At 51.3% G+C, this 14,137-nt stretch overlaps 11 protein-coding genes across 11 annotated transcripts; 6 read left to right on the top strand and 5 right to left on the bottom strand.

Annotated features, from left to right (window-relative positions):
- Window positions 1–59: 59 nt before the first annotated feature.
- On the top strand, window positions 60–992 carry KL928_004562 (uncharacterized protein; the record flags this gene model as incomplete). Its single annotated transcript, XM_043205274.1, has 1 exon — window positions 60–992. The coding sequence occupies one exon, from the start codon at window positions 60–62 to the stop codon at window positions 990–992; it is 933 nt and encodes a 310-aa protein (XP_043058054.1).
- A 4-nt stretch (window positions 993–996) lies between these two features.
- Window positions 997–1,866, bottom strand: KL928_004561 (uncharacterized protein; the record flags this gene model as incomplete). Its single annotated transcript, XM_043205273.1, has 1 exon — window positions 997–1,866. The coding sequence occupies one exon, from the start codon at window positions 1,864–1,866 to the stop codon at window positions 997–999; it is 870 nt and encodes a 289-aa protein (XP_043058053.1).
- A 138-nt stretch (window positions 1,867–2,004) lies between these two features.
- Window positions 2,005–3,311, bottom strand: KL928_004560 (uncharacterized protein; the record flags this gene model as incomplete). Its single annotated transcript, XM_043205272.1, has 2 exons — window positions 2,005–3,074; window positions 3,302–3,311. 2 exons carry the CDS (start codon window positions 3,309–3,311, stop codon window positions 2,005–2,007), a joined length of 1,080 nt encoding a protein of 359 aa, XP_043058052.1.
- A 366-nt stretch (window positions 3,312–3,677) lies between these two features.
- On the top strand, window positions 3,678–5,270 carry KL928_004559 (uncharacterized protein; the record flags this gene model as incomplete). Its single annotated transcript, XM_043205270.1, has 1 exon — window positions 3,678–5,270. The coding sequence occupies one exon, from the start codon at window positions 3,678–3,680 to the stop codon at window positions 5,268–5,270; it is 1,593 nt and encodes a 530-aa protein (XP_043058051.1).
- Window positions 5,271–5,435: 165 nt separating this feature from the next.
- KL928_004558 (uncharacterized protein) lies at window positions 5,436–6,326 on the bottom strand (the record flags this gene model as incomplete). Its single annotated transcript, XM_043205269.1, has 1 exon — window positions 5,436–6,326. One exon carries the CDS (start codon window positions 6,324–6,326, stop codon window positions 5,436–5,438), a length of 891 nt encoding a protein of 296 aa, XP_043058050.1.
- A 527-nt stretch (window positions 6,327–6,853) lies between these two features.
- Window positions 6,854–8,050, top strand: KL928_004557 (uncharacterized protein; the record flags this gene model as incomplete). Its single annotated transcript, XM_043205268.1, has 1 exon — window positions 6,854–8,050. The coding sequence occupies one exon, from the start codon at window positions 6,854–6,856 to the stop codon at window positions 8,048–8,050; it is 1,197 nt and encodes a 398-aa protein (XP_043058049.1).
- Window positions 8,051–8,178: 128 nt separating this feature from the next.
- KL928_004556 (uncharacterized protein) lies at window positions 8,179–9,126 on the top strand (the record flags this gene model as incomplete). The annotated part of the gene is made up of 1 exon (XM_043205267.1): window positions 8,179–9,126. One exon carries the CDS (start codon window positions 8,179–8,181, stop codon window positions 9,124–9,126), a length of 948 nt encoding a protein of 315 aa, XP_043058048.1.
- A 7-nt stretch (window positions 9,127–9,133) lies between these two features.
- KL928_004555 (uncharacterized protein) lies at window positions 9,134–9,751 on the bottom strand (the record flags this gene model as incomplete). The annotated part of the gene is made up of 1 exon (XM_043205266.1): window positions 9,134–9,751. The coding sequence occupies one exon, from the start codon at window positions 9,749–9,751 to the stop codon at window positions 9,134–9,136; it is 618 nt and encodes a 205-aa protein (XP_043058047.1).
- Window positions 9,752–9,840: 89 nt separating this feature from the next.
- KL928_004554 (uncharacterized protein) lies at window positions 9,841–10,965 on the top strand (the record flags this gene model as incomplete). Its single annotated transcript, XM_043205265.1, has 1 exon — window positions 9,841–10,965. The coding sequence occupies one exon, from the start codon at window positions 9,841–9,843 to the stop codon at window positions 10,963–10,965; it is 1,125 nt and encodes a 374-aa protein (XP_043058046.1).
- A 32-nt stretch (window positions 10,966–10,997) lies between these two features.
- On the bottom strand, window positions 10,998–12,707 carry KL928_004553 (uncharacterized protein; the record flags this gene model as incomplete). The annotated part of the gene is made up of 1 exon (XM_043205264.1): window positions 10,998–12,707. One exon carries the CDS (start codon window positions 12,705–12,707, stop codon window positions 10,998–11,000), a length of 1,710 nt encoding a protein of 569 aa, XP_043058045.1.
- Window positions 12,708–12,778: 71 nt separating this feature from the next.
- KL928_004552 (uncharacterized protein) lies at window positions 12,779–14,137 on the top strand (the record flags this gene model as incomplete). The annotated part of the gene is made up of 1 exon (XM_043205263.1): window positions 12,779–14,137. The coding sequence occupies one exon, from the start codon at window positions 12,779–12,781 to the stop codon at window positions 14,135–14,137; it is 1,359 nt and encodes a 452-aa protein (XP_043058044.1).

Below are 14,137 nucleotides of genomic sequence, written 5' to 3'. Positions count from 1 at the left end.
ATTTTATTTTATTTACTTGTCTCCAAATATAAATGGCTAACAACATAGAGCTGAACACCATGAACGTGGCGGATCGCGCTTCCGAATCCGAACCGCGCGACTCGCTGCTGGACTCGTTCAGCCCTCAGGGTCCTGTGGAGGATGACACGCGGCTCCAGCAGCCCCAGACGTCTACACAAGAGATCACAAGCAACATCGAAAATAGACTGACCAGCACGGACTCCAGCACAGGCAGCTCCACGCTGACATACGTCCGAAACCAGCTGCGCTACATGCTGACGAACGCTCCTCTTCTGCGGTTCGTCGTCCCTGAAAATAGATACAATGCGCTGCGAACGACCGCCCCCATGGTGGGCCGCGGCCAGGACGGGGTTTTCAGCAATATGTCTGCAAAGCCGAGCGTTCCAACGGGCACAGAGCCCTCGTACCAGCTGCCTTCGTACGAGGAGGCGTCGCAGGACCCTACGCCGCCCTACTGGGAGGCCTCGATCATGGCCGGGTACGAGGACGAGATATTTGTTGACGGACTGCCCGTGGGCAACATCATCAATTTCCTCTGGAACATGACGGTGAGCATTTCGTTCCAGTTTGTCGGGTTTGTGATCACCTATCTACTGCACACGTCGCACGCTGCCAAGAATGGCTCGCAGGCCGGCTTGGGAATCACTCTCATCAGCTTCGGCTACTCGTCGATCCCTGTCTCGTACGGGAGCCAGTCGTCGCACGAGGGTGAGAAATTCGAGCCGTCGTCTCCGAACACGATCGACATCGACTCTTCCAATGCCGTCGACGGCCACATAGACGAGTTCACCTCCACGCTGCCGCTGCTAGACACGTCCGACCTGCCGGACACCACCTATCTCAACTCGACGCCGATTTTCTCCTACGCGCTGATCTCGTTTGGCATCTTCCTTATATTCAAAGCTATCTTCAGCTATCTGAGGGCCAAGAAGGCGGAAAAGCTCATTCTCGAGCCCCAGCAGCCTGTCTAACTAATTACTTGAGCACCACGAGCATTTTTTCATAGATGGTGAAGACTATTCCGCCGCTCAAAATCAGCCGTCCCAAACGGGGGGTGGCTCCTTTCCAGAACGTCATCAGTCCTTCCTGCTTGAAGATCTTCACAAAGCAGTCCAGCGTGCCCGTGTACAGCTTGTCTGCCCCAAGACCTTGCATCCGGGTCTTGACCGTGTCGATCGGCATCGTGGTGTACACGGTAACGACACCGGCAAACGCCCCGAGCAGGAACGTGAGCTGGCTGCTGAGAGGCTCGTTCGGTTTTGTTCCACTGGCCTGCTGCAGGAACGACTTGATGCTGTTGTACGCTCCCAGTCTCACGGCAGAGTTCGCTCCTTGTCTGAGGGCCACCGGCACCAGTCCCTGATAGAGTCCTCTGAAACCGAGGTCTTTCAAAAGTCTGAAGGTTCCGAACCCTTGCTGGTATTTAGGAGTTGCGCTCCGTTTGTCGTCGATCATGGCCGTCTTGATCGCCTCGGCAGGGGTCACTGCAACCACACTCTCCAAGAGACCGGCTCCCAGGCCTGCGAGCACGCCGCGAGGACCGCTCAGCTTGCCGTCCTGGTCTGCGAGCTGTTTCTTGATTGCGTCGAACCCAAGGAACCGCACCGATGCCTTGGCTGTGTTTCCGATCACAAAGGCCGGACACCCAACGTACAACGCGCTGGGGCCCTGTGTTTTGGCAACGGTGTAGATAAGCACGAGCGGATTACGTGACATCTTGGCGCTCTTGTCCACCAGCTGGAGTCTGGTCTTTGCGAACTCAAATGGATACGTGACCACGCCCTCGACTGCTCCGGCGACTCCTCCCGCGATAAACGATTTAAAAGGGTCTGGTTTTTCGGACATGGTGATAATGAATAAATGGATATTCGATATCGATTATTTCGATTTTTCAGATTTTCCACAATTTTTTTTTTTTTTTGACCCTATTTACTTCTATCTGTGTATTCATTAGTAATCTAGGTTCTGGATCAAACATTACCTTCACTCCATATCATCCTCAAACATCGCGTCGTCAAGATCCTCGTCGTCCTCGTCGTCCTCGGCCTCCTGATTAGCACGTAACTGCGCGTAGTACGCCTCCAAAGCGTCCAGCTCCTCGGCAGTATCGGCAGTTCCCGGCCCGTTGGCGTCTGAGCCGGCCGTGTCTGAGACACTGTAGCCAGCGCGGCCACCCGAGTCGGTCTCTGAGTCCTCCTTTTTGATCTGCTTCTCGATTCCTGCCTCCGTAGCCTCCTTCTTGATGTTTGGAGTTTCCTGCTCCATGCCCTTCAACAACGACTTTCCGACCGTGCTCTCCATGTGCCAGGACGGCAGCGCGTTCTGCTTGAGCGTCTCGCTCTTCTGCTCCTTCGACTCGCGCTCCTGTCTCATGTCCTCGTCGTCCGCCGTGATCGACACGTGCACCGTGGCCTGAGACTTTTGTGCCGCGTTCTGCAACGACTGCGACATGCCGCCCGGCTTGCCGTTGCGCGGCACCTTCGAGCTGACCGTGTACGACGCGACCGAGCTCGACGAGACCGGGATGGCCTTGACCAGCGACGACTCGAAGTTGTTGTCCTCGATCTTCATGTTGTCGATCTTCTTGAGCGACTCGATGATCGGCTCGATCTGCGACATGAGCTTCTCCAGCTTTTCCTGGCCTTTCTGCGCCTCCATGCCAGAATCATCCTCGATCAGCTTGTCTCCGCAGACAGAGCACTCGAACGACGCCTTGTCCTCGCTCAGCAGCGACGCCGCGTCCAGAAGCGAGTATTTCGTCCGACACGACGGACACACGTAGCCCTGCGGGTCGCTGAGCTGGTCCACCTCGTCCTTCACCATTTTCACCAGAGAGTGGATTTTCCATTTGATGGCGTCGATGGCCTCGACCCAGCGCACGAAAAAATACGTCGTCGTCATCATCCGGTACTGCGGCGAGTCCTCCTTCTGTGTATATGCCACGATCAGCCGGTCTTCCAGCAGCCGATTGCAGTACGACCGAAACACCTTGCGGTGCATACAGGTGAGCTTCAACATGTCTTCCTCGTACACCACCGAGTGGAAAAGAAGGACTTCCATGATGAGGGCGCACGGCACCGCGTAGAACGCCCTGGTGACAAGCCGCAGAAGGTGCTTCACCTCCTTTTCGGACTCTTTGGAAAGCGACATGGAGACAACTAAAGGAAAAAAAATTAATTCGTCGATCGGTCGATCGACGAGGCTCAAAGGTGCCACCAGACAGATTAACCGAACAGCTACCCAAATGGTTACCCAGACGAATAGCTCAAAGGCTGCTAACGTGACGGCATTGCAAAAGTGATGGCACGCTTATCTCACCTTGACCTCACGTTAGGATCCTGGCCGTCTGGCCGTCGGTAGGGCTCTTCCCCATGATGCCTCATGGCCCTGGCCGCTGGCACGGTCTCCGCCAACCTTGCCCCATGACTAATTCCTGCTGCCGCCTGTGGCGCGCGCTCGACAATTTCACACAGCTTATCACGTCAAGCTTATCAGTCGTGCCCCTGCTTTTCCCGTTTGGGATTTGCCACCCAGAAAAATTAAACACTGCCTACCTGAGCAATTTACTTAGTTTCTTTATCTCCTTCTCTTCTCTGGTCGTTTGATAGGACACTGAAGAGCCCTTTCCCTACTTATTCTTATTATTCAACTGCACCATGAAACACGCAGTTGCCGTCTCTTTGCTCGCCGCCATGGCAGTCCAGGGTCTTGTTATCCCTCACTTTGATGACATCCCTCAGCAGTTCTCCCTTGTCAAGCAGACAAAGGAGGCCGCAAAAACGGAGTCGCCCGTCGTCAACCTGTTGGACGAGAGCAACGCCAGCCCACTGATCACCACGCCAGTTGCCGTGGAGAACATCGTTCCAAACTCCTACATCGTCGTGTTCAAATCCGGTGTCTCCTCAGAGGCTATTGATTTCCACATGAGCTGGCTGCAAGATGTGCACTCCCAGACCGTGAACGAGCTGGGACTGAGCTCGGAGGAGGTCAATGCCCAGGGTTTCAAGTCGGACATCCTCGACTTGACCCACGTCTTCAAGATTAGTGACTTCTTTTCTGGCTATACCGGTGTTTTCCCAGAGGCTGTCGTGAACCTTATCAGAAGACACCCTGACGTTGCATTTGTCGAGATGGACTCTATGGTGTACGCCAACGAGGCCGAGACTCAGACCGGTGCTCCATGGGGATTGTCCAGAATCTCCCACAGAGAGGCCCTCAGCCTTGGAAACTTCAATCAATACCTATACGATGACGTCGCTGGTGACGGCGTTACAGCATATGTCATTGATACAGGTATCAATGTCAACCACAAGGACTTCGGCGGCAGAGCCAAGTGGGGAAAGACTATTCCAACCGGTGACGACGACCTCGACGGTAACGGCCACGGTACCCACTGTGCCGGTACCATCGGCTCTGAGCACTACGGTGTTTCGAAGAACGCCAACCTTGTCGCCGTCAAGGTTTTGAGATCCAACGGTTCCGGTTCGATGTCTGACGTCGTCAAGGGCGTCGAGTTTGCTGCCAACGCCCACATTGCTGAGGCCAAGGAGAAGAAGCCAGGCTTCAAAGGATCCACCGCCAACATGTCTCTTGGTGGTGGCAAGTCTCCTGCCTTGGACATGGCAGTCAACGCTGCAGTCAAGGCCGGCTTGCACTTTGCCGTTGCCGCAGGTAACGACAACGCCGACGCCTGCAACTACTCACCAGCCGCTGCAGAGAACGCAGTCACCGTGGGTGCTTCGACCTTGTCCGACTCGAGAGCCTACTTCTCTAACTACGGCAAGTGTGTGGACATCTTTGCTCCTGGTCTCAACATCTTGTCCACCTATATTGGTTCCGATACCGCAACCGCTACTCTTTCCGGTACGTCCATGGCTTCACCACACGTTTGTGGTTTGCTTGCTTACTACCTTGGCTTGCAACCAGAGAGCGACTCTCAGTTTGCTTCGTCGTCTGTTTCTCCAGCTCAGCTGAAGAAGAACATCATCAAGTTTGGTACCAAGAATGCTCTTTCCGACATTCCGGACGACGGCACTCCAAACGTTCTGATTTACAACGGTGCAGGCAAGAACTTGACCGAGTTCTGGGACGCAGACTACGAGTACGAATCCGAGAACTCTTTGAAGGTGGACCTGAACCGGGCTCTAGACATTGCTTCTTCCGTGGAGATCGACTTTGACGGTTTGAAGGAGAAGTTTGACGAGATCCTCAGCGAGGTTCAAAGTGAGGTGAAGTCTCTGTTGAACTAGCCGGACTAGCTGAATTGTATGAAGGAGTTCTTTGTTTTTGGGTTTTTTTGTTTTTATTCAGGAGATGATTGCTTTCATTGGGTTTGATTTGCTTCGATAAATTCACTGCATCGACGACACCCTTGTTTCGATCTATGTTTAAGTAAAATGCATACATACTAGAATTTACCAAGATAATATTTGAGTCACTTTCCAAAATGGTTGCAGTAGCGCAGCCACCGCCACGTAAATCCTGTATATTACTCTTATGATCCAAAGGTAAGAGATTATTTCCAGAATAAGCACAGCTTCTGGAGGAAGAATCGGCACCGAATACAATATTCCAAATAGCTGGAATACCACGCCAACAATCGGCACAAATTGCAGTGAGCTTTGGATCGAATCGTGTATGCGGTATATGTTGGAGTGTAGTTCAGGTCTATTTGTATGTTGCGGCCATTCGCGGTTTGTTTCTGGCCGTTTTCGTCGGTTCTCCAGTCCCTTCTTTTTATTTGGATATCTCGCTCCGTTGTTGTACCACATGTAGTCTTTTATATTTTGGTCAAAGCTATTTCCAATAAATTTGGAGTCCACATGGCTCTTGCTTTTAGGACGGTCCACTTTGATTCTGGAGCTGATCTTTTGCAGCCAGTCCGAATGGTCGTTGTTGGATCGCTCAACAAACGTTTCTCTGAAAATCTGCTCTTCGTCGCCATTGGCGCGCTTGATTTTGCGCATTTCTCGCTCCATTTGTCTTCTCGAGTCTAGCAGTGAACCGGTCTCCGGCTCTTCCACTTTCGGTGGCTCTGCAACCATGCTATTTTGTCGTTCTCTCCATTCGTCGTTTCGTCGTTCGAACCGGCTCACCATCGGCATAGACTTGATGTTTGTGCCCGAAATGGTGAGATCCAGATTTCTGCTGCGTCGCTTTCGGCTCACCATAGATTTGAGCCAGTTGCTCTTCTTTTTGGTGAAGAGCTGCTCCCCAACAGAGTCCACCTCTCCAGCGTTTCTGTCGTGCCGAGAGGCATTAAAGTGGTAATACTGGCCTGGTGGCTCAATATCCTGCGTCGCCATAGGAAAAAGCAAATTAATCGCTCAGGGTACAAACAGGTGCTCTGCACTTGGTGATATATCACTATTATCATAATAAATAAATATTTACGCCGGTTACCCTGCCACCACTGTTTTCGTGTCGCAAAGGAAAACAAATAAACACCCGTTCAGAATCGGGGTTGTAGCGGTGCAAGGATGGAAGCTGCAACAGCTGCTCCAACGCCGTGTCTTTCAGTCCAGAACGGCCGCCATAGACAGGCGAGAATGTCGGTGACGACTGGTCAGAAAGAGCGTGCACAGCCAAGTCCGGTCCTGAAACTCGGCCGGAAAAACTTGGGTGTTCCACAAGGCTTCGTGCATTTCTTCTCTTAATTGTAAATAAATGCAAGCTTAACAAACAAAAAATTAATACTTCCCTCCAGAGCCGAGATATAATTCACGTTTGCCCCCTGTACAATAGCCACTAGGAGCAGGAAGTCAGTCCCCAACAGAAGCTGACAGCTCGTAACCTTGAATTGACAGTTTCTACTCCCCCACACAACCATTATATGAACTCATCCGAAATCCCGCCTGCCGGCCTTCACGACTCCTCCAACATAGCTATTTTGAACAATAAAGAACCCGACCACGCCATGACTCAGATAAAGGAGCCAACGACACCATCTTTGAAAAAGAACGCAACTTTCGACGCGGCCCCCTTCCCCCAGACTCCCGAGCGTACACCGCATCAGTTGATGCCTGAAGGCACTCCGTTGCTGTCACCCACGAACATGGGTTCCGGGACCACTCCCTCAAAACGGCGAAGCACAGATTTTTACAGCTTACTCAAGTCGCCGGATGTCAATCGAAACGACGTCGACCTTAAACGACGGTCGGTTGAGCTTAACAAGATAGTTAACAAATCTCCCGAGAGATTGAACAACTATGTTTTCCACGACACTCTGCTCAAGTCTCCAAAGCGTCAGCCGGGAAGCTCGCCGTTTCGCGTTCACAAAAAGAACGACAACGAAATCAAAGAAATATCGGAAAACCTGAAAACGAGGCTCAACTATGCCAATGTGAAAATCCAGCACGGATGGTCAGCGAAGTCGATATCGGAGCTGGAGAAAAACCTTGAGGAGGAGAAGTCGCGAAAGATGCTCACACCTCAGGACAGGAAACTACAGGACAATTTCTGGAAGATGAAGACCGACCAGCTTCCTACGTACATCCAGCCGCCCTTGAACGCAGAGCACAGAACCACAGCCCCTACCAGCCCTAGCAGTCACGCTATTCCTGTGCGCAGCAGAGCATCAAAGCTGAAACTGGACGAACTGGCTAGCAAACAGGGATCCGCCGAGTCTGCTCTGTACAAAGCTCTCTCGCCCGAACGACCAAAACTGACTATCGACTCGCGGTCAATGCTGCCTCCAACCAGCCACCAGCGTTCTGCCTCTGATAGCAAACTCGAACAGGAAGCCATCATGTCTTTGATATCGCTATCTTCGCCCGTCAAATACTCTGGCTCGCAATCTCCGTCGCCTCCTCGGCCTGCAGGGTTGCAGAAGCCGCCAGCCCTGTCATTTGACAGAAGACGCAACGCGGGAAACGAGGACACCGACGAGGAAACGGAGCTCGAAGACGAGGACCATGGGAAGACCCATATTTTCAAATCTCCCCAACGGAACGGACTCAAGGGGCTTGGGCTCACGTCGAAGTCTGCGGCAGATGACGACGACCGCACAGCGAGCGATTACTCCGACTGAGCGCTGTCCTGGACACTTATATATAACCCATTCAACACTGTATATTAACACGTCGATCGACGTAAAAATGAACCTCGAGTCGAAATACCAATATATATTTTGTTTCATTCCAATTTATCTCTCGTCTTATGAAAGACACCGTGAAGCCTTTTCTGACCCATCACGAGGACCTCGTGCTGGACGTTCAGTACGACTACTACGGTCGCCAGCTGGCGACGTGCTCTGCGGACCAGCATCTGAAGGTGTTTGATCTGGACGCCGAGAGCTCGTCCTGGATACTCAACGACTCGTGGAAAGCGCACGATTCCACCATAGTCAAGGTCGATTTTGCCAACCCCGAGTTTGGCCATCTGCTGCTGTCGATATCGTACGACCGAACCCTGAAAATCTGGGAAGAGCGCTTTGAGGAGCCTGCTGGATCTGGAAGAAGATGGAGGCGTCTTTGCACGATTGCAGACTCTCATGGACCGTTATACGACGCCTGTTTCATGCCCTCGCATCTGGGACTTGGCGTAGGGACCATTGGATCGGACGGCAAGCTGCGCATCTACTGTTCGTTGGATCCTGCTAATCTCAAGAGCTGGACCCTGGTGCACGAGATAGATGTGCTCAACTCGTCGGTAGCTTCGCATCTGCAGAGCGACTTTTCGCTGTCCTGGTGTCCCTCGCGGTTTTCAGGAGAAAAGCTGGTTGTGAGCGCGTTAGATCAAGCTTACATATATTACAAGAACGAAGCAGACAACAAGTTCCATCAGGGTGTCGTGCTTCCCGAACACAACGGGCTGATCCGGTCAGTCTCGTGGGCGCCCTCGATGGGCCGCTCGTACCACCTGATTGCCACGGCGTGCAAAGACGGGTTTATGCGGATATTCAAGCTTGTTGAGAAACGTGACAACGAGTTTGAGATAGAGCTGCTAGCATCGTTCAATGACCATAGGGGCGAGGTCTGGAAAGTGAGCTGGAACCTCACAGGAACGATTCTGAGCAGCTGCGGCGATGACGGCCAAATCCGGCTGTACAAGTCCAATTATGCCAACAACTTCCAGTGCATGAGTGTCATCAGTGCTCACTCGTGATGAGCCACTAGAAACATTTCTCGGTGATATACTTGAGCAGCTGCTTGAACCGCTCGTCGCTCAACTGGTCTCTCATCCGATCCAGTTCCTCCAGATGCAAAACAGACTGCTCCACTGCCTGAAAGTTTTGCGCGCTTTCGTCGTACATCTGTCTCACCTGGCTGACCAGAGCATTGTTTTCCTGCCGCAACAGCTCCAGCTTTTCACTTAACGTGCTGATCGACTGTTGCTTGGCGTCTGCGAGTTTCGTCTGCACGATTTCTGCGGCACTGAGTTTGTGGATTGGAAATGGTGGGTCGTTGCGCTGTTGCCGTTGTCGCGACTCGAATATTATCTCGTCAAGCTCATTGAGTTTATGTTCTAGGTCTTTTTCCAAAAAAATGCCCTGGAACTCGTCCAAAGCTTTGCTGGTCCACATTTTGGTGATTTGCTGATGGAAATCCGTCAAAGTCTCGCGATCGACCCCGGGATAGCATTCAACGAGCTTCTCAACGTTGAACTTTTTGACAGTTTCCTGCAGTGAAAACTCTGCTGCCTTGCGCAGACCGTCAAATCGCACATACTTGAGAGTCTCGGCAGGCTCTTTGGCCGTTTTTCTGGACTTCCGGTTGCCTCTGGTGCTCATTCAAAATAGATATTGTATATTATTTGTTTACAACAAACACAGCCTTGAGAAAAAAAATTCAGATAATTTATAGATTTTTCAAATAAATCATGAGGCTTCTGGTGTCTGCCGAGGAGTCAGGGGCTCTTAAGGAAGTCATCTGCATCAAGGGAACAGACACTTCCAAGCAACAGGCTCCCCAGCCGACGTCGATCAAAACGTTTTGCCAGGAAACAAGGAACACCAAAATCCAACACTTTATTCTATACAAGAACCATGTGGTAGCAGCTAGACAAGGGGGAAGCATATGTATATACAACACAGAGGATGAGTACGCAGAGGTGAAAAAAATCAGCGGTCTTGCCGCCTCTGCAGAGGACGCTTTTGTGTCTCTTTTCGAGCTACACGACAAAATATATGCTTGTACGGAAGCTGGCAACCTGAGTATCATTGAGCCCGAAACCTGGACATACACGACTGCCAAGCTCAAAGGGCCGATTAGCAGTTTCTGTGGAGACGTTTCGAGACCAGGAATATTCGCATATGGTGGAAAGGAAACCGACCTCACTGTCATTAAGTTGGATACCATGGAGGTTGTGTTTCGAGGCAAAAATGTTCCCAATAACAAACTGGACTTGCGCGAGCCGATCTGGATCTCCAAAGTTGCGTTTGCTACAGACCCGCAAGACAAGCCGGACGTTTACAAACTGATTACCGTTACAAGATACGGTCACGTGAGATACTACGACTCGGCCAAGGGACGCAGACCTGTTCTCAACTTCAAACTTTCTGACAAGCCGTTGATCACCATGGCGAAGCTCAACGGCTCTGAGATCGTGTGCTCCGACACGCACGTGACAACCGCGAAATTCAATTTCAAAAATGGAAGCATGCTCGGCAAATTCCAGGGTGCTGTGGGATCGGTCAAGGCGGTCCATGTTCTGAACAACGTTCTGGCAACCGGCGGACTTGACAGGTATGTTCGATGCTTTGACCTTGGCTCCAGAAACATCATAGCCAAGGTGTACATGGGCACTCAAATTAGCGACGTCTGCTTGGTGGAAGCAGACGAGGAGCAGCCAAAAGAAGAGCCTCAGGAAGTGAAACCTAAGGCCAAGGAGCCGAAGGAATTGGAAAAAGAAGGCGAAGACGACGAGTCGAGCGACGAAGAAGAGATGTGGCAAAAGTTGCAAAACTCTTTAGCTGAGAAGAGAAAGAGACGCAAACTTAAATAATCGCATTTTTAATAAATCTATATATTAATATGCTAGTTAAACTGTTTGGCCATTTTTCGGTCGTGGCCGAGTTTTCTGTTGTTGCGGCCGCCCCTGGAAGTTTTCTTGGGCTTTGAAGCCGTTCCCTCCTTTTTTTCCATTTCCTGTTGCTTGTCCTGCTGGAACTTTGTACGGCTCATAGTTCCGTTCAGCGAGCCACCAACATCGAGCAATTTTTCTTCCAGCAACTTGAACCGCCGCGGATTGCGCTCAAGCATGCGTGCCCAGCCTTCCAGCTGTTCGTCAGTCCATTTGAGCTCGCTCTTCAGCTGGTTTCTGTAGTTCGTGTATCTAGAGCTGCGGTCAAAGGCCTCCGGATTGGACTTGTAGATCTGCAAAAGCTTGAGGTCCAGCGACTCCATACTCTGGTCTCTCTCGCGGTTTGCTTGCTTGCTCTCTGCAAACTCCTCGTCCGACTCATAATCCTCGTCTTTGGCCAGATTGTCTGCTCCTCGGGTGAGATCCTGGTCGTCGTACGTATCGTCCGGCTCGTCCTCGGCAGACTCATACAGCATGCGCAGCGCGTTTTCAAGAGTCTTCTTTTTCAATTGTCGCTGGGTCCTGCTATCGGCTTTCAGCGAGAAGTCTTTTTTTCCAAACTGGACACGGGCTTTCTTTTTTTCCGTATACTCCTCGACCTCTTCTCCCTCCAGCACCTTGTTCATCGCCTCTTCCACGGTTTTGTACTTCTTCAGAAGCGTTTTGCACTGGGCCTCTGTGAGTTGCGGGAAAACGGCGAGTAGACTCTGTATTTTGTGCTGGTCAAACGTACTCTTGCTTTCGAAGAGCTTGTTTCTCAGGTCCGGGTTCATGTCCTGGAACTTGCTCGAGAGAATTAAGCGCGCCACCAGAGGATACTTTTTGATCAGCTGCGCTCTCGAAACAACGCCAAGGTCTCTCACTAGATTTATTATCTTGGCAGACGTCAGACTGACAAACGAGACAAGCGCAATCTCAAAACACTGCTGAGCATGCAACGAGTCGCCTCGGTTGTACAGTGTTTCCAAAATATCAACCCAGTGAGCGTTGACAAACCGCTCGCTGAAACTGTCCTGCTGTCCGCGTCCAGCTACCACCCGCTGCTTGCTGCTTCCTCTATTTTTGACCTTCTGCCCAAGAAGCATGCTCAAGGTCTCTAGATCGATGCGGTTAAATTTGGTATCGCTAATACGCAGCTTCAAATAGTCCTGGAGAGACTTGACGAGCGAAACGTCGTCCGATTTGGACGTGATCTTCGACTTCACTCTCCCTTCCACCAGGTCTCGCACGATTCCCACACTGATCAGCGACTGGTTCATATTCATATTCTCGTACGCAAGACGCAAATAAACCTTGCAGAAATCCCAAACCGACTCGCCCGCGAGCTTCAGGTTAACCAGGTTGTAGATCTTGATGAACTGAAAAACGACGATCTTGAGCCGTTTCTGGTTTTTAAGGATGTCCGGGTTAATTGCCCCGAGAGAAAAGATCTTAGTGCTCTCCTCGCTTGTTTCGGATAGATACACCTTCATGAACGCGGTCAATTGTTGCTGGCTCTTCAAACTAAGCTTGACGTCCTTCTTGGTCGAAAAGACGATCAGCTTTTGAAACAGGTCAATATAGGTCTCCAGCAAGTGCTGCCAAATCACGGGATCCTTGTCGATCAGACTGGACCGCAGCTTGAACGGCGGGTACACCACTATAGGAATATCTAGCTGGTCCATAATATATATCCTATCAATTTTTTCCGGCCGATCGTCGTTTTTTATCGACCCTATATATCTTGAATTATTCCATGCTGTCCCTCGCAGTGTCTGCTGTGGCCGTTTCGCTCATTTTCACCAATGAGTCTTTCCAGCCCATCCAGGCGGCCATAGGGTTTGCCATTCTCGGATACCAGATGACCGCGTCGCTGATTCCGGCTGTCACCAATGCGTTTCTTAAACGTGGCCTGGGAGGTAGAGACCTGTCCAAGCCGGGAAAACCGCTCATTCCAGAGACCATGGGCGTCATCCCAGCCATCACATACATGTTTGTGATGATCCTGTTCATCCCGTTCATGTTTATCTTTGGGTCTGACCAGAACGGTCTGTCAGGAATGTTCCCCCATAAAATGCTGTCGACGTATCTGGGGTGTCTGCTCTCGCTCATGTCGATGATCCTGCTTGGCCTGATGGACGACTTGTTTGACATCAGATGGCGCCACAAGTTCTTCCTGCCTGCCGTCGCCTCCATTCCGCTGCTCATCGTGTACTACGTCGACTTTGGAGTCACAGCGATCCTGATTCCGCACTTTCTGCAGCAACAGCTGCACTTGGAAACGAACTCCGTCGACCTGGGCTACTTCTACTACTTCTACATGGCGTCGGTGGCTATTTTCTGTCCAAACTCCGTCAACATACTAGCAGGTATCAATGGATTGGAGGTTGGACAGACAGTCGTTATTGCCGCGCTTCTGCTGCTCAATGACCTGTTCTACCTGTCCATAGGAACTATGCAGTCGCCGAGCTACTCGATCCACCTGCTCAGCATGTGTTTCCTCATCCCCTTCGTCGGTATTGCTCTGGGTCTGCTCAAATACAACTGGTTCCCGGCCAGAGTGTTTGTTGGCGACACCTGGTGCTACTTTGGAGGCATGGTTTTCGCCGTCGTGGGGATCTCGGGCCACTTTGCCAAGACGCTGATGCTGTTTTTCCTGCCGCAAATCGTCAATTTCGTATACTCGGCTCCGCAGCTCTTTGGACTCATACCGTGTCCGCGTCACCGACTGCCCAAATTCAACGAAAAAGACGGCCTGCTCTACAACTCGTACACGGAGTATGGCCAGATAGACGCGACGAGCGAGAAGAGCGCCCGAAATCCACCGCTTAACCCGAAGTTGGTCCCAATAGTACTACTTCTTGAGAAATTAAAGCTCATCGGAGTGGTCAAAGAATACCAAGACGGACAATGGGTGATCCATAAGACCACCAACCTCACCATCATAAATCTATTTATCGTGTGGACCGGCCCAATCAGAGAAGACAAGCTCTGCACGCTTCTGCTGGCCACGCAGTTTGCAACCGGCTTTACCATGCTGGTCCTTCGACACACCCTTGCACCTATGCTGTTTGGCTTCGACAACTCGTGGAGCATGCTGAATAGATATCAATGA

This window comes from Ogataea angusta, assembly GCF_019207475.1.
Source record: "Ogataea angusta isolate 61-244 chromosome Unknown 61-244_NODE_10_length_428612_cov_89.696788, whole genome shotgun sequence".
Classification (NCBI taxonomy): Eukaryota; Fungi; Ascomycota; class Pichiomycetes; order Pichiales; family Pichiaceae; genus Ogataea; species Ogataea angusta.
This window is presented reverse-complemented; position numbering and strand designations above follow the sequence as displayed.